At 38.6% G+C, this 23,476-nt stretch overlaps 1 protein-coding gene across 1 annotated transcript in view; it reads left to right on the top strand.

Annotated features, from left to right (window-relative positions):
* UIMC1 (ubiquitin interaction motif containing 1) overlaps positions 1–23,476 on the top strand; it is a 235,272-nt gene that overhangs the window by 168,216 nt on the left and 43,580 nt on the right. The window contains exon 11 of the mRNA XM_077137728.1: positions 6,461–6,611. Coding sequence (XP_076993843.1) covers positions 6,461–6,611 — 151 coding nt within the window. The remainder of the gene's footprint in view (positions 1–6,460; positions 6,612–23,476) is intronic.

Genomic DNA, 23,476 nt, shown 5'->3' with positions numbered 1-23,476 from the left:
ATTTGATTTCCTGCAATAGTCAGTTCCTTTTGAAATAATGTTTCCTCAGTATCTTGCCTGAGAGTTTTCTTGGTTGGAATTTCAGATGCATATCCTGTCTCAAAAGAGTTGGTAGAACCTACTCACGTTAAGTAACTAGTTTTTATTTGTAACTATTAAGTAGGTTTTTAAGTCAGCCATGATAAGAGAGAAAAACTCTAAGTAAACAGCTTTCTAAGCTACACATAAAATGTGTAGGGAAGGAAAATATTTGATGATTTACAGTATATGCTTTTATTTTCACTGGATCCATGTATTGTGGTGAAGTTTTTGAGGCCAGAAGGTAAGGACTAGAACTTTAAGAGACCAAGATTTGGTGTCCAAATACCTCTTTTGAGAAATAGCTCTATAATATTTTAAAGAAGTAACAGCAGTTCTGCAGAGACTGAATCCCTGAATACTGGTCCTATTAAAGCTGCTTTGCTTATATTTTTCTCCCTGGAGATGTCTCCATAGTAGTTAATATTTAAATATATCTTTTAATAGTGCTTGAAAAAAATCTTAATATAAAAATGCTCAAAACTTGGGTTGCCTATGCATCCGTCGAAAGTGGTCTCATCTTCACAATTAGACTAAAATAGACAGCCCACTCTCATTATGTTAATAGTTAAAGGTACATTCGCTACATTTTATAAAGCTGATGATGAATACAAAAGAGTTTAGTGCTGGTGTGAGCATCAGTGACATTCATGTCACATAACATTTCATGCTTAGCGAACCTTAGAATGCCAGGTAACTGCTGTCAGTTGCCATTGACTTTCCAGGAACTCGAGACTACCTGCAAATTTTAGATTTATTGATTTTTACCCCCTTTTGCTCAAATAGCTTTGCATGCACAAGGCACCTTTCTTTGTAAGATTTTTGAAGAGACAAACTTGGGGAAGTAGGAAGCTCAGTGACTAAGCTTGGAATAAATAGCACCTACAACTTCCAGATCCTCTTGACTGTCTCCACCCCCTAGATAAGACTGTTAGAACCAGATAGTCTCCCAGTACCTGGGAGGAGCAGCTTCCAGGTATAAAGTGGAGAGGAGGCTTTTTCCTTCCGTGGTAACCTGGTTTTGGTGCCAAACCAGCCTGGATTTGAATCTTGGTTGTTCACTTACTAACTTTATGATCAGCAGGTTACTTTGCCTTTTCAAGCCTTGGTCTCTCCCTCAGTAATACTAGAGCTATTGATATCTCCTTCTAGTTGGGTTGTTGTGAGGGATATATATGTAGAAAACTTGGGAGAGCCTGATACAGTATAGGAACTCAGCAGTTGTTAGTCCTTTTTTCATCTTTCTTTTTTTCCTCTTTCCTGACAACTACAGGAGAAATGACGAGGATAGAACACTTAGAGGAGTAAGAGAGAGAAAGAAGATATAAGAGTGGCTTCAGCAGAATTGATTGTCTTAATTAATGGCTTTTTTGGGGGAGGGTCTTTGTTAAATATTTGAGCCATAGTTCTGTTTCCTCTTTCAGTCTAAAAATTTAAAGCGTCACCTTCCAAGTAAAACACAGGAGAAGTCTTGTCTTACTGGTCTAAGTGGTAAAACCTAGGTTTTTATTTTTTTTTAATTTAATTATTTATTAATTAAAAAAAATTAACAACAAATGAAAATAAACATAAGATTTGATCATTCCGTTCTACATATATAATCAGTAATTCACAGTATTATCACATAGTTGCATATTCATCATTTCTTAGAACACTTGCATCAATTCAGAAACAGAAATAAAAAGACAACAGAAAAAGAAATAAAACGAAAACAGAAAAAAAATTATACATACCATACCCCTTACCCTTCACTTTCATTGTCACTAGCATTTCAAACTAAATTTATTTTAACATTTGTTCCCCCTATTATTTATTTTTATTCCGTATGTTCTACTCATCTGTTGACAAGGTAGATAAAAGGAGCATAAGACACAAGGTTTTCACAATCACACAGTCACATTGTGAAACCTGTATCATTATACAATCATCTTCAAGAAACATGGCTACTGGAACACAGCTCTGCATTTTCAGGCAGTTCCTTCCAGCCACTCCATTATGTCTTGAATAACAAGGTGATATCTACTTAATGCGTAAGAATAACCTCCAGGATAACCTCTCAACTCTGTTTGGAATCTCTCAGTCATTGACACTTTGTCTCATTTCACTCTTTCTCCCTTTGGTCGAGAAGGTTTTCTCAATCCCTTGATGCTGAGTCTCAGCTCATTCTAGGGTTTTTCTCAATCCCTTGATGCTGAGTCTCAGCTTATTCTAGGATTTCTGTCCCACGTTGCCAGGAAGGTCCACATCCCTGGGAGTCATGTCCCACCCACGCAGACAGGGGGAGAGTGGTGAGTTTGCTTGTTGTGTTGGCTGGAGAGAGAGGCCACATCTGAGCAACAAAAGAGGCTCTCCCAGGGGTGACTCTTAGGTCTAATTTTAAGTAGGCTTGACCTATCCTTTGTGGGGTTAAGTTTCATATGAACAAACCCGAAGACGGGGGTGCTCAGCCTACCGTCTTGGGTGTCTACACTGCCTGCGAGAACATCATGAATTCAACTTGGGGAGGTTGAATTTTTCCCCGTCCTCATCACTCCCCGAAGGGGACTTTGCAAATACTGTTCCACTCACTGATCAAATCACTCTGGGATTCACTGGGGCATCACTCCAGACAAACCAACAAAATCTCATGTCCCACCCAAGATTCCAAGCACTCACAGCGTTCAGTCAAGCTATCCACACAAGTTATACTAGGAAATACATCAGTCAAAACACAAATTTTGTACCAAATAAACATTTTTTGCTTTAGTCTCACACACAAGCTGAAATTTTAAATATTAATTACCATTTTTTTCAGCACCCTGCAGTAATAACATTCCTTTGTTCTTCCTCATGTAAAAACATTTTTTAAATTTTTATGTTTAGTCACTATCATTATACACTCTAGGCTTTCCTAGATTATACCATCTCAGTCTTTATTGTCTCTCTTCCTTTGTGATTTCATTTATGCCCCCAGCTCTCCTCCCTCTATCATTTTCACATTCAGCTTCATTCAGTGTTTTAACATAATTGTATTACAGTTAGATAGTATTGTGCTGTCCATTTCTGAGTTTTTACATTCGGTCCTGGTGTACAATCTGTTTCCTTCAGCTCCAATTATGCAATATCTTACCCTATTTCAGTCTCCTGATGGTCTCTGTTACCAACGAAATATTTCAAGTTAATTCACTAATGTCAGTTCATATCAGTGAGACCATACAGTATTTGGCCTTTTGTTTATGGCTAATCTCAATCATCATGATGTCCTTAAGGTCCATCCATGTTGTTACATACTTCATAACTGTATTCTGTCTTACAGCTGCATAATATTCCATCGTATGTATATACCACAGTTTGTTTAGCCACCCGTCTGTTGATGGACATCTTGGCTGTTTCCATCTCTTGGTAATTGTAAATAAGGCTGCTATAAACATTGGTGTGCAGATGTCCATTTGTGTCCTTGTCCTCATGTCCTTTGAGTAGAGACAGCATATAGATGGGTTCTGTTTTTTAATCCATTCTGCCAGTCTTTGTCTTTTGATTGGAGAGTTTAATCCTTTAACACTTAGTGTTATTACTGCACAGGTAGTACTTTCTTCTACTATTTTGCCTTTTGGATTTTACATGTCATATCTAATTTTCCTTCTTTTTACCTTTACTCATAGTCTTCCTTTCTACACTCTTCTCCACACCTCTCTCTTCTGTCTTTTTGTATCTGTCTCTAGTGCTCCCTTTTATTATTTCTTGCAGAGCTGGTCTCTTGGTCACAAATTCTCTCCATGATTTTTTGTCTGAAAATGTTTTAATTTCTCCCTCATTTTTGAAGGACAATTTTGCTGGATATAGAATTCTTGGTTGACAGTTTTTCTCTTTTAATAATTTAAATATATCATCCCATTGTCTTCTTTCCTCCCTGGTTTCTGCTGAGAAATCTTCACATAGTCTTATTGGACTTCCCTCATATGTGATGGATTGCTTTTCTCTTGCTGCTTTCAAGATCCTCTCTTTCTCTTTGACCTCTGACATTCTCGTTAGTAAATGTCTTGGAGTATGTCTATTTGGATCTATTCTCTTTGGGGTGCGCTGCACTTCTTGGATCTGTAATTTTAAGTCCTTCATAAGAGTTGGGAAATTTTCAGTGATAATTTCCTCCATTAGTTTTTCTCCTCCTTTTCCCTTCTCTTCTCCTTCTGGGACACCCACAACACGTATATTGGTGCGCTTCATATTGTCATTCAGTTCCCTGAGTCCCTGCTCATATTTTTCCATTTTTTTCCCTTTATTTTCTTTTTCTTGTTGAATTTCAGATGTTCCGTCCTCCAGTTCACTAATCCTATGTTCTGCCTCTCAAAATCTACCATTGTAGGTTTCCATTGTTTTTTTCATCTCTTCTACTGTGCCTTTCATTCCCATATGTTCTGTGATTTGTGTTTTCAGACTTTTGATTTCTTCTTTTTGTTCATTCCTTGCCTTCTTTATATCCTCCCTCAGTTCATTGATTTGGTTTTTGATGAGGTTTTCCATGTCTGTTTGTACATTCTGAATTAATTGTTTCAGCTCCTGTATGTCATTTAAATTGTTGGTTTGTTCCTTTGACTGGGCCATATCTTCAATTTTCCTAGTGTGATTTGTTATTTTTTGCTGGCGTCTAGGCATTTAATTACCTTACTTAGTTTATTCTGGAGATTGCTTTCACTTCTTTTACTTAGGGTTTTCTTGCTGGATGAATTTGTTGTCTATCTGTTCTTTGACATTCAGTTCAGCTTTATCTGGACCTCTAGCTTAGGTTTTGTTTAACAGAGGATAATTTTTCAGTTCTTGTTTATTGCCCTGCTTGTATGGTGCCTTTTTCCCCCCACCCCTTTGGAGGGTCTACTTAGGTATTATAGACCCCAGCTGGATTTTCCCAGACCAAACTGGCCTCCTATCAGGAGGAAAGAGTTACCTGCGTCGGTTTTCCCTAAGGGTGAGATCTGCAGGTTGAAAGACTTTCCTGTGACGTCTCTGGGCTCGTGGTTTTCTTATCCTGCCCAGTATATGGTGCTTGTCTGCCTGCAGGTCCCACCAGCATAAGATGATGCGGTACCTTTAACTTTGGCAGACTCTCCCTGCTGGGGGCATGGTGGAAACAGAGGAGAGGTTGTAGGCTGATTTTAATGGCTTCAAATTACCGAGCCTTGGTGTCTGAATTCCTTGAGGGAGGGATTCCACCTGAGTTGGGCTTCACCCCTCCCCTGGGGAAGGCACAAGCTCCAGACAAGCCCTCAAACAAGCTTGTTTCTGCTTATGCCTGGGGCAGTTGCAGCCTGAGAAGCCCTGCCATTGTATCCAAAGGCAGTCAAGCCTCTGTAGAAACATGGCCACAGAAACCTCTGTTTCTTTTTTTTTTTTCTTTTTTTCGTCGGCCCTGCTCTCTTGGCGCCAGGGCAAAGAGGAACAGTCTCCGCTTTGAACAGGTTCACCTGAGCTGGAGGCCTATTTTTAGTAGTCAGAATTTGTTAATTAACTCCACAATTGGCCTTTGGTTGGGTCAGCCCCTGCTGCTGGTAAAGTCCCTTTCCTTTCCCCTCTGGGAAGCAGCCTGTGGGGGAGGGGCGCTGGTCCCCACAGCTTGGGGAACTCACAGTTCTGGGGGGGCTCGCAACCGGTCCAGCTGGTCCAGACTGTGGTACGCTGTGCGTCCGGTCACTGACGTGGCCCCAGGAGCTGTTCTGTACTGTTTCTGGTTATTTAGTAGTTGTTCTGGAGGACGAACTAAAACGCACACATTGCTGAGCCACCATCTTGGCCCAGAAGTCAGCAACCTAGGTTTTACCATAAATCCTGGTTGAGCTAGTTTTGGCTTAGAGCCTATTTGTTTCCTAATTTAATTCTCAAAGTTACTTTCAGTGATCACAATTCTTTTGTGAGATTGAAAAAGGATCTTGAAGAAGCTGTTGGAATGCAAACTATGGCATGGAACTGAAACAGAGTAGACCAGTGACCCGTGAAGACAGGGTCTTGCAGTGTGGCACAGAAGAATGAGCTCAAGTTTTGGAGCCAGATGGTCCTTGGTTTGAATTTCAGCTCTGCCTCTAATTTATTCTGTAACTTTGCCCAAGTTTTTTTACTGTTTTGGACAAGCCTTTTCCCATTTGTAAAAAGGACACTTTAATTCCTTTGTAAGATTGTTAGAGTTAAGTGAGTAATGCATGCAGACTGGTTGGCACATAGTAGGTAGGCACTGAATAAGTGTTACCTCTATTAGTAGTATCTCCTAATCATCAGTCTTGAATTTAGTAAATTGGTTTGCATTGTGTCTTTGAAAATATGTGCAATATTGGGGTAGCGTCTCTTGCACTTCTTTGGGGAAAAAGATATTTTATAAACCAAGGCTGTTACAATTGCTGTTTGTCACATTTTACAGGTTTGTAACAGGGAAGATGCGGAGAAGGAAATTACTACTTCTACCTTTTCGTCCAGTACTCAGGTATCCTGCCCACTGTGTGATCAAGTCTTCCCACGCACAAAAATTGAGCGACATGCCATGTATTGCAATGGTCTTGGTCAAGATACAGGTAAAGACTTATCAGGTAAGCCAAATCCTTTGTTTTCCAAATGTGTACTTTTCCTTAAAGGGGTTTTCCAAGCCTCTCTTTATACATCTGTCAAATGATAGTAATTATCTTATTTTGTTTTCGTGAAGTTGGATGAGATATTTTAAGGAAAGTGCTTAGCACAGTGTCTAGCACAGAGTAAATACTCAAGAAATATTAGCTGCTTTTATTATTCCCAGTAGTGGATTTACTAAGTCAAAGATTTTGTGAACATTTTTAAGGGTCCTTATGCATAGCAGTAAACAATAACAGCGTCCTCTTAATCTTCCCAATAACGTTACCTTGTTGACCTGAATAACCTCCTCTGGTACCATTTTCAGTCCTATGAGAGAGAGTTTAGAGCAGGGTATCCTCACTGAAACCATCCCACTCTCTGCTTATTCCCCCAATTTCCTGGGAACAGAGCTTGGTGGTGGATGTGGGTTGGGGATGTAGTTAGAGGATTTAGGCGAAGCACCTACTAGTATGCCTGATTCTTAATAGATCCTCAGTCAGTTTGTTGTCTTCTCTTGGTTTTCCCACCAACTTACCTACCCCAGCAATTTTTCTTGTCAGAGACAAAGGTGAATAATGATTGTTTTGGTTCTACTCAGCTTTATGCTTAGAGTCAAAGACCAGAATTCCCTACCCTGGACTTTTTTTTTCTTCTTAATTTTAAAGTAATTTCAAATTTATAGCACAGTTGCAAAAATAATACAGAAAACTCCAATATACTCCCACCCCATCCCCAGATTCCCAGATCCACCAATTTTTAACATTTTGCTTCATTTGCAGTATTATTCTATCTAGTCATGTATCTATCTTGTAAGTCCATCCTAGTTATCTGTCTCTGTGTCTGTTTATCTGTTTTCTGAACGTTTGATAGTAAGATAGGTAGTAGGTTGGATACGTCAATGCTCTTTGAATATATCATCCTTCCATGTATATTTCCTAAGAACAAGTATATTTACTTATCAAGGTCAAGAACTTTAATATTGAAATCAATCTTACAGTCTGTGTTCCAGGTTTTTCATAGGTCTCAATAAGGTCCCTTGGGGCCTTTTCTCCTCCAGTGTTACATCCAATCCAATCTCATTGTATTGCATTAATTGTCATTGTCTCTTTAGTTGCTCTTTTTTTGAATCGTGGAAACATATATACAACATAAAATTTCCCATCTCAACCACTCCCAAGCATACCATTCACTGGGATTAATCACGTTCACGATGTTATGCTACCCTCATCACCATCCATTACCAGAACTTTCTCATCACCCCAGAATAGAAATCCTATGCCCTCTATGGCTTAATTCCCTGTTACCTTTCCCCCCTGCCCCTGGTAACCTGTACTCTACTTTCTGTCTCTATAATTCTACAAGTGGAATCATACAATATCTGTCATTTTATATCTGACTTATTTCACTCAACATGGTGCCTTCAAGGTTCACCCTATAGTAGCATGTATCAGAACTTCATTCCTTTTTAGGGCTAAATAATATGCCATGGTATATATCTGTCACGTTTTATTTATCTGTTCATTGGTTGTGGGCACATGGGTTGTTTCCACCTTTTGGCTATTGTGAATAATATTGCTGTGAACATTAGCATACAAGTATCTGTTCAAGTTCCTGCTTTCACTTCTTTTGGTTATATACACAAGAAGGAGATTGCCAGGTCATTTTATAGTTCTGTTTTTGATGAGCCACCAAACTGTTTTCCACAGAAGCTACACCATTTTATACTGCCACCAACAAAGTATGAGGGTTCCTATTTCTCCACATCCTTGCCACCTAATTTTCTAATCTTGGTAAAAGAAAATCTTTACTACTATGGAGGGGAACAAATTATTCTTATTGAAGACAACATAACCCAGGTTGAGAGATCCTTAGCCCAATGCCTAATGATCTCAGGAATAAGAAAGAGGATTTACTTCTCAGAGGTAAGGATCCAGTTTTCCCCTCCTTTCAGTTTTCCCTGAAGCTGATCCTAGACATGCTTGGTTTGACTGTGTGGAAGAAATAGTAATTAGAGTCATTTACATGAAGTGTCTACCACTTATGCCTAGTTACCATGCAGCGCAGTAACAATTATGCATATCATTAAATATGTGTTTGATTAGCTTTGCTGTAAGTTTTGTTTGATTATAATACTACATACTGGTTAGGTTATCTCAGTCTGCTCAGTTTGTTACTCAATAACATGGCTATCTATTCAAAACTGAGAAAAAATTAAAGAGAATGTTCTTTAGAGGCATTGTTTAGGTCAGAATATTGCCTAAATTTATCTGGACTAGGACCAAGGCACATTGCCTTTGCATTTGCTTTCTGGAAAATGGATTTGAGACCATTTTTAGTTAAGCACCTAAGAAGGAAAAGCTCCCCATTTGCTTATTTATTAAATATTTATTAAGTACCTACTATATGCCAGATACAGTGAACAGAATAAAGTTCCTGTTCCCGTGGAGCTTGTATTCTAGTGATGGGGGTAGACAGACAAATGCATATACAGTATGCAAGTGGTGATAAATACTGTAGAGAAAAAAAATAAAGTTGTAGAAGAGGGGAATAGAGAGTGTTGAGGTCAGGAAGTAGCAATTTAAAATAGATTGTGAGGGTGTACGGGTGGTTCAGTGATAGAATGCTCACCTTCCATATGGGAGGCCTGAGTTTGATTCCCAGACCATGTACCCCCCCCCAAAAAAAGGTAGTAAGGGAAGGTCCCATTGAGAAAATGACATTTGAGGAGATGCCTAAATGAGTGAGGAAATAAGCTAGGATGATTTTTGAGGAGGAATAGGGAATGTTACAGGCAGAAGGAACAGCCTGTAAAAAGACCCTGAGGCGTGAACAGGTTTGATGTGCATGAGCAATAGCAAAGAAGCATTGTGGCTAGAGTGGAGTAAGTGAAGAGGAGATAAGCAGTGAAACGAGAGAGGTAATTGGGGAGAGGACAGGAGGGCAGATCAAATAGGCCGGATCACATAGTAAAGACTTTGGCTTTTACTGTGAGCAGTGGAAGAACAATTGGAGTCTTTCGAGCAAAGAATTAATACCTAACTAACTTTTTAAAAAGATCTCTCTGGCTGTTATGTGGAGAATAGATTGCTGGGATGGGAGACAAGGGTGGAAGTTGGGAGGATGGGAGGACGTAGTTCATGTTTTATTTTTAGCAGTATGATAATGTAGGAGAAGCATGGGTTTTGGAAGTAGGTAAATCTGGACTTAAATCTCAGCTGTGATGCCTGCCAGCTGGGTAATATTTGACAGGTTACCTTACCTGTTTTTGAAGATCAGTTTCCTCATTTGTAAAATTAGTCTAGCAGTATCAGGCTTGTTGTAGGAATCAGAGACACTTCATAAAATGTTTAGCACTTTATACATGGTACCATGCCTATCATGTAATAGATCTTTAATAAATGAAAGCTGCTGTTATTATTGAATATACTTTCTGGTCTATGTAGTCTTTCTGAGGTCTGTGTTTCTCTTTGCTTATACATAAAGGATAAGCCATCAGCTGGGTGGAGCTAAGCAAAAGACGAAAGGCAAGAAGAGTCAAAGTGGTAAGAATGAGTGTGTGAGAAACAGATTGTAAGAGGGAAGCTGAAAGCATTAAGTGAATACACTTTGGGCCTGGATATGGGGCTGTGGCTTAGAGTCAGAATACTGCCACAATACTGAAGATATTCTTCAGAAATATCTCCTGGAAAATAATGGGGTTCTGGGATCCTTTTTATGGAATTTGTCCGAGAGTTAACAGAAGAGGACTGAGCTCTAGAATAGGCTTGACTTGGATGACTCAACAAAGACAACAAGACCTGAAGATCTCTAAATAGAACTTATTTCTTAGATTAGACAAAGTTAGCTTACCCTGAATGTAATTGTTTCCGATTCAGTCTTCTTCTCACTTTTAGTAATGTGGCTGTTCTAGTTTGCTAGCTGCCGGAATGCAATATACCAGAAACTGAATGGCTTTTAAAAAGAGGAGTTTAATAAGTTGCAAGTTAACATTTTTAGGCCGTGGAAATGTCCCGGGTACAACAAATCTATAGAGATGTCCAATCTAAGGCATCTGGAGAAAGATGCCTTAATTTGAGAAGGCCAATAAAAAAGTCAGAGTTTCTCTCTCAAGTGGAAAGGCATATGGCAAACACAGCATCATCTGCTAGCTTTCTCTCCTGGCTTCCTGTTTGATGAAGCTCCCTGGGAGGCATTTTCCTTCTTCATCTCTAAAAGTTGCGGGTTGGTAGACTCTCTCCTTCGTGGTTTTGCAGCGTTCTTTCATCCTTCACTGCTTTCTCTGAATCTCCCGCTTTCTCCAAAATTGTTCCTCTTTTAAAGGATTCCAGTAAACTAATCAAGACCCACCTGGAATGGGTGGAGACATTTAACAACCACTCTTTATTTAGACGCATCTCCAGGATGATAATCTAATTAAAGCTTCAAACATACAGTACTTAATAGGCATTAGGAGAAATGGCCACCTGTACAAAATGGGATTATGATTAAAACATGGCTTTTCTAGGGTACATACATCCTTTCAAACCAGCACAGTGGCTTTTGTGATATCCAGGGCAATTAGAACAAGTGTATTGCTATTGGCACCTAACTATTGAGATGTTAACATTTGGGAAAGGTTTAGTAAAAACTACCTGGATTTTTGGAGACAGACTGACCTGTGGGGAGATAACACAGATCGAACATAGACTCTGATTTCGCTGAGATTACAGTTCAGTTGGATAGATAAGACACGTATCTGAATATTTATAATACAAAGTCAAAACAACTAAGTACCATTAGGAGCATAAAGATAAAATCTTATGGTTTCGCAGGGAACATGATTATAGAAAGGCATTAATGTAAAAGAGAAGTAGACAAACATCACATAAACAGAAAAACATGAAGGGTGTACATGAAGCAGGAAGCCATTTAGTATGGCTGTACTATGGGCATTCTGAAAAGAAATAGTAGGCAGTTGGAGAAAGACAAATGTAACAAGTTATGTGGGGGTAAGATGGGGCAACGTTCTTGTTAATTCTACAGAATTATTAATACGTTTATTCCACTGTAGTATATAGGACACTTTTTGAATGCAAGTGTTGGAAATATAATTCAAGTGATCATAAGTGAAAAAGAAAAGATATTCACACAATTGGGAAACATAGGGTAGACTTCAATCAAAGCTGGATCTAAAGTCCAGATGATCTTTCTCTCTCTCTTTTTCTGTTACATGAGCAGGCACTGGGAATCGAACCCGGCTCTCCGGCATGGCAGGTAACAGCTCTGCAACTGAGCCACCATTGCCTGCCAAATATATATTTATAAATATAATTAATATAATTATAATTATATTTATAATTATAATTATAAATATAATGTATATTATATAATATATAATCATATTTATAATTATAAATATATCTTACATAATTATAATATAAATATTATAATTTATTTTATAATTTATTTTTTATTATAAATTTTTATAATTTATATATATAATTTGTTTATTTATGTATTTTATATATATAATATATATAATATATTATTTATATATATATATAATATTATATATATAATTTATTTATTTTTAGTATGGGGAGGCACCAGGAATTGAACCTGGGTCTCCTGCATGGCAGGCGAGAACTCTGCTACTGCGACACCATTGCCCACCCAGATCTCTCTATCTTTTGATTCTACTTGCCTCTATTCAGCAAACAGGCTGTTTTCAAGGGACAAGCAAAATGGCTGCCAACAGCCATAGATTGTTAGCCTTTACTGGAGAGTAAGACTTCTTTTTTCTAAAGCCATAGGTCAGTCTAGAGAAGTTCTTTGATTGCTATTATGTGATTCAACTGTCAACCCCTGGTCTGATCACTGTATCCAAGTTGATGGGTATGCATTTTTTATAAATATAAGATCACGTAACAGAAAACTCTAATAGTACCTTTCAGCAACTCTGGTAATATCTATCAGAAAATCCTATCAGCTACAATACTAGAAAATCCTACAGAGTGAGTTTAACACAAAGGGTTTATTTTTCTTACATGAGTCTAAAATGAGTCAGTGGCTCATTGAATGAAGGATTTAGGCTTTTGCCTTTCAGCTCTATATTCCTTAACTTGTGGCTTCTTGACTCAAAATTTCAAGATAGTTGGTAATCTCTAGACTCACATCTGTGTGCCAGCCGGGAAGAAAGAGAAAGGGTAATTGGGTATGAGAGCTGTATTCATCACAGTATAATACTCATTCTTGCAGACTCATAGAATTGAGCTTCCTCCAAATTGTGGTAGAATTAAGCCAGTCATAAAAGTAGTGTTTGTTAATGGTGTTTATGTGTTTTATGTGTATATAAAATTATGCTACCTCTGAAGTCATCGCTTTATACAGTGATTCACCTTAAATTTTTTTGTGTGTTCTGCTATTAGTGAAGTATTATACTAGGTGCTGAGGGACTCAAGAGGTGGTAAGAGATACAATACAGAAATGAATGGGACCTCAGATTTTTATTGAAGGTATTCACGGTTCAGAGACAGAGACAAACTTGGACACAACTAATTAGGATACAGACCAGTTGAAATGCTAAAAGAGATGCATAACCACCACAGAGGCGGAGGGGATTAATTCTAATTGATGAGAAAAAGGAATACTTGCTTAAGTATTCCCCTAATGTTGGGAATGGGTGTTTTACCACCCCCCTTTTTTTCCTATTAAAGTTAAGCGTCTAAAATAACAATGAAATTCTGGTTTGAGTTATTTCCTTAAACTGGATTACTAAAAGTAGAGTTACTGGGTTATATGTGTAGAGTTGTATGATTGCTTTCTGGAAAAGTTATAGCCATTTAAATCCACTGCAGCAGCATATGAGAGTGCTCCTCTTGCAACAGCATTCCAAATACTGAGGAACATTCTTTAAAAAAAATCATGGCATGTTTGATAGGTAAATCAATAGCATTTCATTGTACTTATAATTTATATGTCTTTGATTAGTAGTAGAGTTGAAGTTTTTCTTTCTTCCTGAATTTTTTTTAAGCCAAATTTTTATTTTCTCTTTGAAGAATTGTTCTCTGAACTTTGTCTGAGTATCTGTTGGGATTTTAGAATTTTTCTTATTCTTTTATAAAAATTGTTTATAAATGATTTGGCTTTTGCTTCAAAGGTGCTTTCCAGTTTTTTCTACCCATCAGTTCTCACTAAGATTCCAGAATTATTCAGCCAAGGACAGCAGCCCTCTTCTTATGTGAATACTGTCAAAGCTTTTATTTCTTGAAGCAGAGCATTGCTGATTCTGCAGAAATATCTAATTAGTGTTAACAGAAGTGGTGCATCCAAAGAGTATTGGGGTCTATATGGAATTAAGGAGGGTTGGGCAGTAAAGAGAAGGAAAACAAATTCATTGCCATTAATATTGGAGGAGGGAGCTAAAGAGGTAGGAGGAGGAGGTGGTTTGGTCCAAGGGTTATTGGACTGGACACTTAAAATGGTACATTTGAAAAAATTGGGACAAATTTCCAGAGCAACTGGAAATTTAAAAACATATATTTTTTCCTGAATATGAAAGTAATAGAAATAGGGCAGTGCGATAGTGGCTCAGTGGCAGAATTCTTGCCTGCCATGCCAGAGACCCGGATTTGTTTCCTGGTGCCTGCACATGTAAAAAAAATAATAATAATAAAAAATTAAAAAAAAGAGAAATAAAACCAAACAGTGAAACCGCTATAATGTTTTGGGTATGTTTCTTTATTCTTGGGTTGGGTATTGTGTGCGTATAGCACTTCTTTCTTTTTTCAAGCTTGAAATCCTTCTTCATGTGTATGTATGTATATATGCATATATATATATATATCATATGTATATATGCATATGTGTATATGTTTGTTTATATATGTATATAGCCTGTTTTTGTGTTTGGCTTTTTCCACCTAGTATTATATCATAAACATTTCCCTCTGCTGTTAAAAATTTCTTATATTCATAAGATTGTTTACATTTTTTAACTTTTAACAAATTATTCAAAATATACTTAATTCTTTGTCTTCACTGGGAAAATAATTTTTGATGGAGGACACAGTGGTCACAGGAAAAGCTTATAAAACAAAATTCGAAGGTATTTTAAGAAAATGATATTTTGGAACAGAGCCTGGGCACTGGGTCTTCTCAACTCTAAAATACAAGCCTTTTGAAGAGGATGGACCTGAAAAATGTTTGATGTTTCCGGGAGAGGCCACCATCTTATTGGAGTGCCTATAGTACTGACTTAGAAAGATATATCATAACTTGTAGTTACTAGAAGAATTCTTAAACCAGTACCTACCTCCATTCCAGACTTATGTACCACTGAATATAACTCTCCTCTTTTATAAAAACCAGTTTTTCCCATGGCCTCAGTTGTCTTTTAAAACAACCTTTCTTTGGAACAGCCTCATGTCAGTTCTACTATGGTGCATTAATAAAGTTGCTGTGTGTTGGTGGCATTTGAAGTAGCGGTCTGATTGCAGTCTTTGCTTCAGTCCTCAGTGCGTTTGCTCTTGCCATCTTGCTCCTCTTAAGGTTGACTTTGCCTTTGCTTCGGTTACCCCCACTAGTGGCTTCCTCATTATGTCTTGATACTTCAGGGACAAACCTCAGGATTTTTTTTAACAGTTTTCTTCTGCCAGATGTGCTCATTCCTTCTTTGAAAAATAAAATAGCTCTTACTAACACCTGAGTTAATACCCAAAGCATTATGTGTTGGAGGAAGACTAATAGCTAACAGCTAAAAACCATTTTAGGCAAGCTCTTTCATTTCTTGATCTAGTCACACTTTTAAATTCAGGCATCTAGAGCATTTTAAGAAACAGGAAAGCAAGGAATTAATATTAGAACAGTGATCTCCATTAGAGTTATTCTAGAAACACAGTCAGAACTATAATTACCTTAGAGCATAGGTATTATTATTAACTTCATTTTACAGATGAGGAAATTGATATCTAACAGGTTTAGTACTTGTCCAGCAGCAGAGCCAAAGCCCAGATCTGCCTGACTCCAGAGCAACCATTCTTTTTTTTTTTAAATGAAATATAACATGTATATTAAAAAAGCATTAAATTTCAAAGTACGTTTTAACAGTTAAAGAACAGATTTCAAAGTTTGGTTTGGTTACAGTTCCACAATTTCAGGTTTTTCCTTCTAGCTGTTCCAAGACACAAATATCAATATAATGACTCGTAGTCACACTCTTTTGTTAAATCCTAACTTCTCTGTTACAATTCCTCCTTCTTTCAATCCTTCTGAAATCTTCAGGGATGTTTGGGTTATGCCCAGTCGAACTTTTTTCATATTGAAAATGGGTGTCAACTGTATTGGATAGAGGAGTGGAACTGGTTGATGTTCTTGGACAGACTGACATCTCTGGGTTTTAGGACTTATCTGTCCTAGGAACATTGGAGGGTTTTAGATTTCTGGAAAGTAAATTTAGTGCATGCAACTTTTGTAGGATTTCACACAGAACCCTCGGTGTTCTTTAGGGTTAGCAGGAATGATGTTGGTTGGTTGGGGTTTGGCAAACCTTGGCAGTTAGCAATATCTAGCTAAAGTTTGCATAAGAGTAGCCTCCAAAAAAAAAAGAGTAGCTCCGCCGGCGCTCCCGCCGCCATCTAGCCCTCCTCTTCCTCTTCCTCCGCCGGCGGCACTCCCGCCTCCATCTAGCCCTCCTCTTACTCTTTCTCCGTCGTCGCTCCCGCCGCCATCTAGCCCTCCTCTTCCTCTTTCTCCGCCGGCGCTCCCGCCGCCATCTAGCCCTCCTTTTCCTCTTTCTCCGCCGGTGCTCCCGCCACCATCTAACCCTACTCTTACTCTTTCTCCTCCGTCGCTCCCGCCGCCATCTAGCCCTCCTCTTCCTCTTTCTCCGCCGGCGCTCCTGCCGCCATCTAGCCCTCCTTTTCCTCTTTCTCCGCCGGTGGCGCTCCTGCCGCCATCTTATCCTTCCTTTTCTCCTCCTACTCCAGCGGCTCTCGAACCACCACCGTGTCCTCTTCCGCCTTCAACGGCTCCTCCGCCACCGTCCTCGACAGCTTTGCCATCCTCACCTTTCCTCCTCCAGAACAGCTACTAGGGGAGTAGAAACGATACAGAACAGCTCCCGGACCCACGACAAAGATCAAAAAGACAGTGTACCCCATCCTGGAACGGCTGACTGGCGGGGAGAACCAGCTCCGGTGAGATCGCCAAGGAGCGCGGGCTTCACCGGGCGGGGCGGCAAGCGGCCGGAGTCCCTCCCCTCCTCCTTCCCGGACCAGCTGGCAGAATTGGGCAGGTAGTCCCCTCAAGCCGCGGCGGCTGTCGCCCCCACCACACGCAGCCCCCCGGACCAACTGAGAAATTGGATCAGAAATCCCCAGGCCGCGGAGAACGGTGACCGGGGGGGTCCCTTCCAAACATGTGACTCCCTGGTCCGGCTGGGAACGGTGCACTCTCCCGGACCACGGCGGCTGGCGCCCTCCCGCCACGCTTGGTGCCCCGGGCCGACTAGGAAATTCGAACGCGCGCTCTCCCGGGCTGCGGCGGCCGGGGGCCCTCCCCGCGTTCAGACCCCCGGCCAGCTGGCACTCTTCCAAGCCGCTTCGGCTGGCGAAACTCCCCCACGGCAAGAGTTTTCCAAAGATAAAGGACCCACAGCACCTTTTACTGGTGGGACCCGCAGACAGACGTGTGCCACGAGCGCCACCTACTGGGCAGGATAAGAAAAACAGAACCCAGAGATTTCACAGAAAAATCTTTCAACCTGTTGGGTCCAACACCCAGGAAAATCTGACTAAATGCCCACATGCCAGCAGAAGATAACGGATCACGCTCAGAAAATTGAAAATATGGCCCAGTCAAAGGAACAAACCAATAGTTCAAACAAGATACAGGAGCTGAAACAACTAATGCTGAATATATGAACAGAAATGGAAAACCTCTTCAAAAACAAAATCAATAAATTGAGGGAGGACATGAAGATGACATGGGCTGAACAAAAAGAAGAAATAGAAAAACTGAAAAAACAAATCACACAACTTATGGAAGTGAAGGATAAAGTAGAAAAGATGGAAAAAACAATGGATACCTAAATGATAGATTTAAAGAGACAGAAGATAGAATTAGTGATTTGGAGAATGGAACATCTGAATTCCAAAAAGAAACAGAAACTATCCAGAAAAGAATGGAAAAATTTGAACAGGGTATCAGGGAACTCAAGGACAATATGAACCGCACAAATATACATGTTGTGAGTGTCCCAGAAGGAGAAGAGAAGGGAAAAGGAGGAAAAAAACTAATGGAAGAAATTATCACTGAAAATTTCCCAACTCTTATGAAAGACCTAAAATTACAGATCCAAGAAGTGCAGCGCACCCCAAAGAGATTAGACCCAAATAGGCGTTCTCCAAGACACTTACTAGTTAGAATGTCAGAGGTCAAAGAGAAAGAGAGGAACTTGAAAGCAGCAAGAAAAACAATCCATCACATACAAGGGAAACCCAATAAGACTATGTGTAGATTTCTCAGCAGAAACCATGGAGGCTAGAAGACAGTGGGATGATATATTTAAATTACTAAAAGAGAAAAACTGCCAACCAAGACTCCTATATCCAGCAAAATTGTCCTTCAAAAATGAGGGAGAAATTAAAACATTCTCAGACAAAAAGTCACTGAGAGAATTTGTGACCAAGAGACCAGCTCTGCAGGAAATACTAAAGGGAGCACTAGAGTCAGATACAAAACGACAGAAGAGAGAGGTATGGAGAAGAGTGTAGAAAGAAGGAAAATCAGATATGATATATATAATACAAAAGGCAAAATGTTAGAGGAAAATATTATCCAAACAGTAATAACACTAAATGTCAATGCACTGAATTCCCCAATCAAAAGACATAGATTGGCAGAATGGATTAAAAAACAGGATCCTTCCATATGCTGTCTACAGGAAACACATCTTAGACCCAAAGATAAACATAGGTTGAAAGTGAAAGGTTGGGAAAAGATATTTCACGCAAATAACAACCGGAAAAGAGCAGGAGTGGCTATACTAATATCCAACAAGTTAGACTTCAAATGTAAAACAGTTAAAAGAGACAAAGAAGGACACTATATACTAATAAAAGAAACAATTAAACAGGAAGACATAACAATCATAAATATTTACGCACCGAACCAGAATGCCCCAAAATACGTGAGGAATACACTGCAAACACTGAAAAGGGAAATAGACACATATACCATAATAGTTGGAGACTTCAATTCACCAGTCTCATCAATGGACAGAACATCTAGACAGAGGATCAATAAAGAAATAGAGAATCTGAATATTACTATAAATGAGCTAGACTTAACAGACATTTATAGGACATTACATCCCACAACAGCAGGATACACCTTTTTCTCAAGTGCTCATGGATCATTCTCAAAGATAGACCATATGCTGGGTCACAACGCAAGTCTTAACAAATTTAAAAAGATTGAAATCATACACAACACTTTCTCGGATCATAAAGGAATGAAGTTGGAAATCAATAATAGGCGGAGTGCCAGAAAATTCACAAATACATGGAGGTTCAACAACACATTCTTAAACAATGAGTGGGTCAAAGAAGAAATTGCAAGAGAAATTAGTAAATACCTCAAGGCGAATGAAAATGAAAACACAACATATCAAAACTTATGGGACGCAGTAAAGGCAGTGCTAAGAGGAAAATTTATTGCCCTAAATGCCTATATCAGAAAAGAAGAAAAGGCAAAAATGCAGGAATTAACTGTCCACTTGGAAGAACTGGAGAAAGAACAGCAAACTAATCCCAAAGCAAGCAAAAGGAAAGAAATAACAAAGATTAGAGCAGAAATAAATGAAATTGAAAACATGAAAACAATAGAGAAAATCAATAAGACCAGAAGTTGGTTCTATGAGAAAATCAATAAGATTGATGGGCCCTTAGCAAGATTGACAAAAAGAAGAAGAGAGGGGATGGAAATAAATAAGATCAGAAATGGAAGAGAAGACATAACTTCTGACCTCACAGAAATAAAGGAGGTAATAACAGGATACTATGAACAACTTTACGCTAACAAATACAACAATTTAGATGAAATGGACGGGTTCCTGGAAAGATATGAACAACCAACTTCGACTCAAGAAGAAATAGATGACCTCAACAAACCAATCACAACTAAAGAAATTGAATTAGTCATTCAAAAGCTTCCTAAAAAGAAAAGTCCAGGACCAGACGGCTTCACATATGAATTCTATCAAACATTCCAGAAAGAATTAGTACCAACTCTCCTCAAACTCTTCAAAAAAAATCAAAGTGGAGGGAAAACTACCTAATTCATTCTATGAAGCCAACATCACCCTCATACCAAAACCAGGCAAAGATATTACAAAAAAAGAAAACTACAGACCAATCTCTCTAATGAATATAGATGCAAAAATCCTCAATAAAATTCTAGCAAATAGTATCCAACAACACATTAAAAGTATTATACATCATGACCAAGTAGGATTCATCCCAGGTATGCAAGGATGGTTCAACATAAGAAAATCAATTAATGTAATACACCGTATCAACAAATCAAAGCAGAAAAATCACATGATCATCTCAATTGATGCAGAGAAGGCATTTGATAAGATTCAACATCCTTTCCTGTTGAAAACACTTCAAAGGATAGGAATATAAGGGAACTTCCTTAAAATCATAGAGAGAATATATGAAAAACCCACAGCTAATATCATCCTCAATGGGGAAAAATTGAAAACTTTCCCCCTAAGATCAGGAACAAGACAAGGATGTCCATTATCACCACTATTATTCAACATCGTGTTGGAGGTTCTAGCCAGAGCAATTAGACAAGAAAAAGAAATACAAGGCATCAAAATTGGAAAGGAAGAAGTAAAACTATCACTGTTTGCAGACGATATGATACTATACGTCGAAAACCCGGAAAAATCCACAACAAAACTACTAGAGCTAATAAATGAGTACAGCAAAGTAGCAGGTTACAAGATCAACATTCAAAAATCTGTAGCATTTCTATACACTAGTAATGAACAAGCTGAGGGGGAAATCAAGAAACGACTCCCATTTACAATCCAACTGAAAGAATAAAATACCTAGGAATAAATTTAACTAAAGAGACAAAAAACCTATATAAAGAAAACTACAAAAAACTGTTAAAAGGAATCACAGAAGACCTAAATAGATGGAAGGGCATACCGTGTCATGGATTGGAAGACTAAATATAGTTAAGACGTCAATCCTCCCTAAATTGATTTACAGATTCAATGCAATACCAATCAAAATCCCAACAACTTATTTTTCAGAAATAGAAAAACCAATAAGCAAATTTATCTGGAAGGGCAGGGTGCCCCGAATTGCAAAAAACATCTTGAGGAAAAAAAACGAAGCTGGAAGTCTCGCGCTGCCTGGCTTTAAGGCATATTATGAAGCCACAGTGGTCAAAACAGCATGGTATTGGCATAAAGATAGATATATCGACCAATGGAATCGAATAGAGTGCTCAGATATAGACCCTCTCATCTATGGACATTTGATCTTTGATAAGGCAGTCAAGCCAACTCACCTGGGACAGAACAGTCTCTTCAATAAATGGTGCCTAGAGAACTGGATATCCATATGCAAAAGAATGAAAGAAGACCCATATCTCACACCCCATACAAAAGTTAACTCAAAATGGATCAAAGATCTAAACATTAGGTCTAAGACCATAAAACAGTTAGAGGAAAATGTTGGGAGATATCTTATGAAACTTACAATTGGAGGCGGTTTTATGAACCTTAAACCTAAAGCAAGAGCACTGAAGAAGGTAATAAATAAATGGGATCTCCTCAAAATTAAACACTTTTGTGCATCAAAGAACTTCATCAAGAAAGTAGAAAGACAGCCTACACAATGGGAGACAATATTTGGAAATGACATACCAGATAAAGGTCTAGTATCCAGAATTTGTAAAGAGATTGTTCAACTCAACAACAAAAAGACAGCCAACCCAAGTACAAAATGGGAAAAAGACTTGAACAGACACCTACCAGAAGAGGAAATACAAATGGCCAAAAGGCACATGAAGCGATGCTCAATGTCCCTGGCCATTAGAGAAATGCAAATCAAAACCACAATGAGATATCATCTCACACCCGCCAGAATGGCCATTATCAACAAAACAAAAAATGACAAGTGCTGGAGAGGATGTGGAGAAAGAGGCACACTTATCCACTGTTGGTGGGAATGTCAAATGGTGCAACCACTGTGGAAGGCAGTTTGGCGGTTCCTCAAAGAGCTGAATATAGAATTGCCATACGACCCAGCAATACCATTGCTGGGTATCTACTCAAAGGACTTAAGGGCAAAGACACAAACGGACATTTGCACACCAATGTTTATAGCAGCGTTATTTACAATTGCAAAGAGATGGAAACAGCCAAAATGTCTATCAACAGAAGAGTGGCTAAACAAACTGTGGTATATACATATGATGGAATATTATGCAGCTTTAAGACAGGGTAACCTTTTGAAGCATGTAATAACATGGATGGACCTAGAGAACATTATGCTGAGTGAGTCTAGCCAAAAACTAAAGGACAAATACTGTATGGTCCCACTGATGTGAATCGACGTTTGAGAGTAAACTTGGAATATGTCATTGGTAACATAGTCCAGCAGGAGTTAGAAACAGGGTAAGATAATGGGTAATTGGAGCTGAAGGGATACCGATTGTGCAACAGGACTAGATATAAAAACGCAAAAATGGACAGCACAATGATACCTAATTGTGAAGTAATCATGTTAAGACACTGAATGAAGCTGCAACTGAGCTATAGGTTTTTTGTTTTTTTTTTTACTATTATTATTACTTTTATTTTTTTCTCTATATTAACATTCTATATCTTTTTCTGTTGTGTTGCTAGTTCTTCTAAACCGATGCAAATGTACTAAGAAACGATGATCATGCATCTATGTGATGATGTTAAGAATTATTGATTGCATATGTAGAATGGTATGATTTCTAAATGTTGGGTTAATTTCCTTTTTTCCGTTAATTAATTAAAAAAAAAAAAGATAAGGTTTCAGGACATGATAAGGATCAAAAAAAAAAAGAGTAGCCTCCAGAATGGGCTCTTGACTCTGTTTGAACTCTCTTAGGAACTAATACCTTATTTTTTTTTTTACATTTTGTTTCTCCCTTTTGGTCAGGAAGGCATTGTCGATCCCAGAGTGTCAGGGCCAGGCTCATCCCTGGGAGTCATGTTCCATGTTGCCAGGGAGACTCACACCCCTGGACATCATATCCCATATAGGGGAGAGGGCAATGATTTTATTCTAGCATTCTTCTTTCCGAATGTGTTCTATCTGTCTTCCCATGAGTAGAGACAGGGACACAAGGAGTCAGGAAAAAGGTTAAGGAGACCATAGAAGCCTCAGGTCATTTTCAGGAAGGTAAATACTAGAAATTTTCATCTCTGAATGCAAACATGAAATCTGATCCCATCAGAATTGACCTTGTCAGCTTTTCAGCTTCCTGGAGGAAACAATTTGATGGGTTTAGACTCTTTGCAGATGAACCGAGCCCCTGTGACATAAGCCACCTCTGTAAAAGTATGTGAGCAAAGTCAAAGGACCAGATTAACAATTATTTCTGGTAAATTGACCATACATAGACCAATTTGTTACTAAGAAGTTTTCTAAGGGCTTCATATAAAGGAAACACTTGAGAGTATGATACTATTTTTCCATTAAGTAAAAAGATTTAATTTGCCAAGTCATTCTAGGTCATACTTAATATTAACCAACAATAGCCACCATTTATGAGTACCTATTATATTCCA

The sequence above is a fragment of the Tamandua tetradactyla genome, chromosome 20, assembly GCF_023851605.1.
Source record: "Tamandua tetradactyla isolate mTamTet1 chromosome 20, mTamTet1.pri, whole genome shotgun sequence".
Classification (NCBI taxonomy): Eukaryota; Metazoa; Chordata; class Mammalia; order Pilosa; family Myrmecophagidae; genus Tamandua; species Tamandua tetradactyla.
The sequence above is the reverse complement of the archived record's forward strand: the minus strand, read 5'-3'. Positions and strand labels throughout refer to the sequence as shown.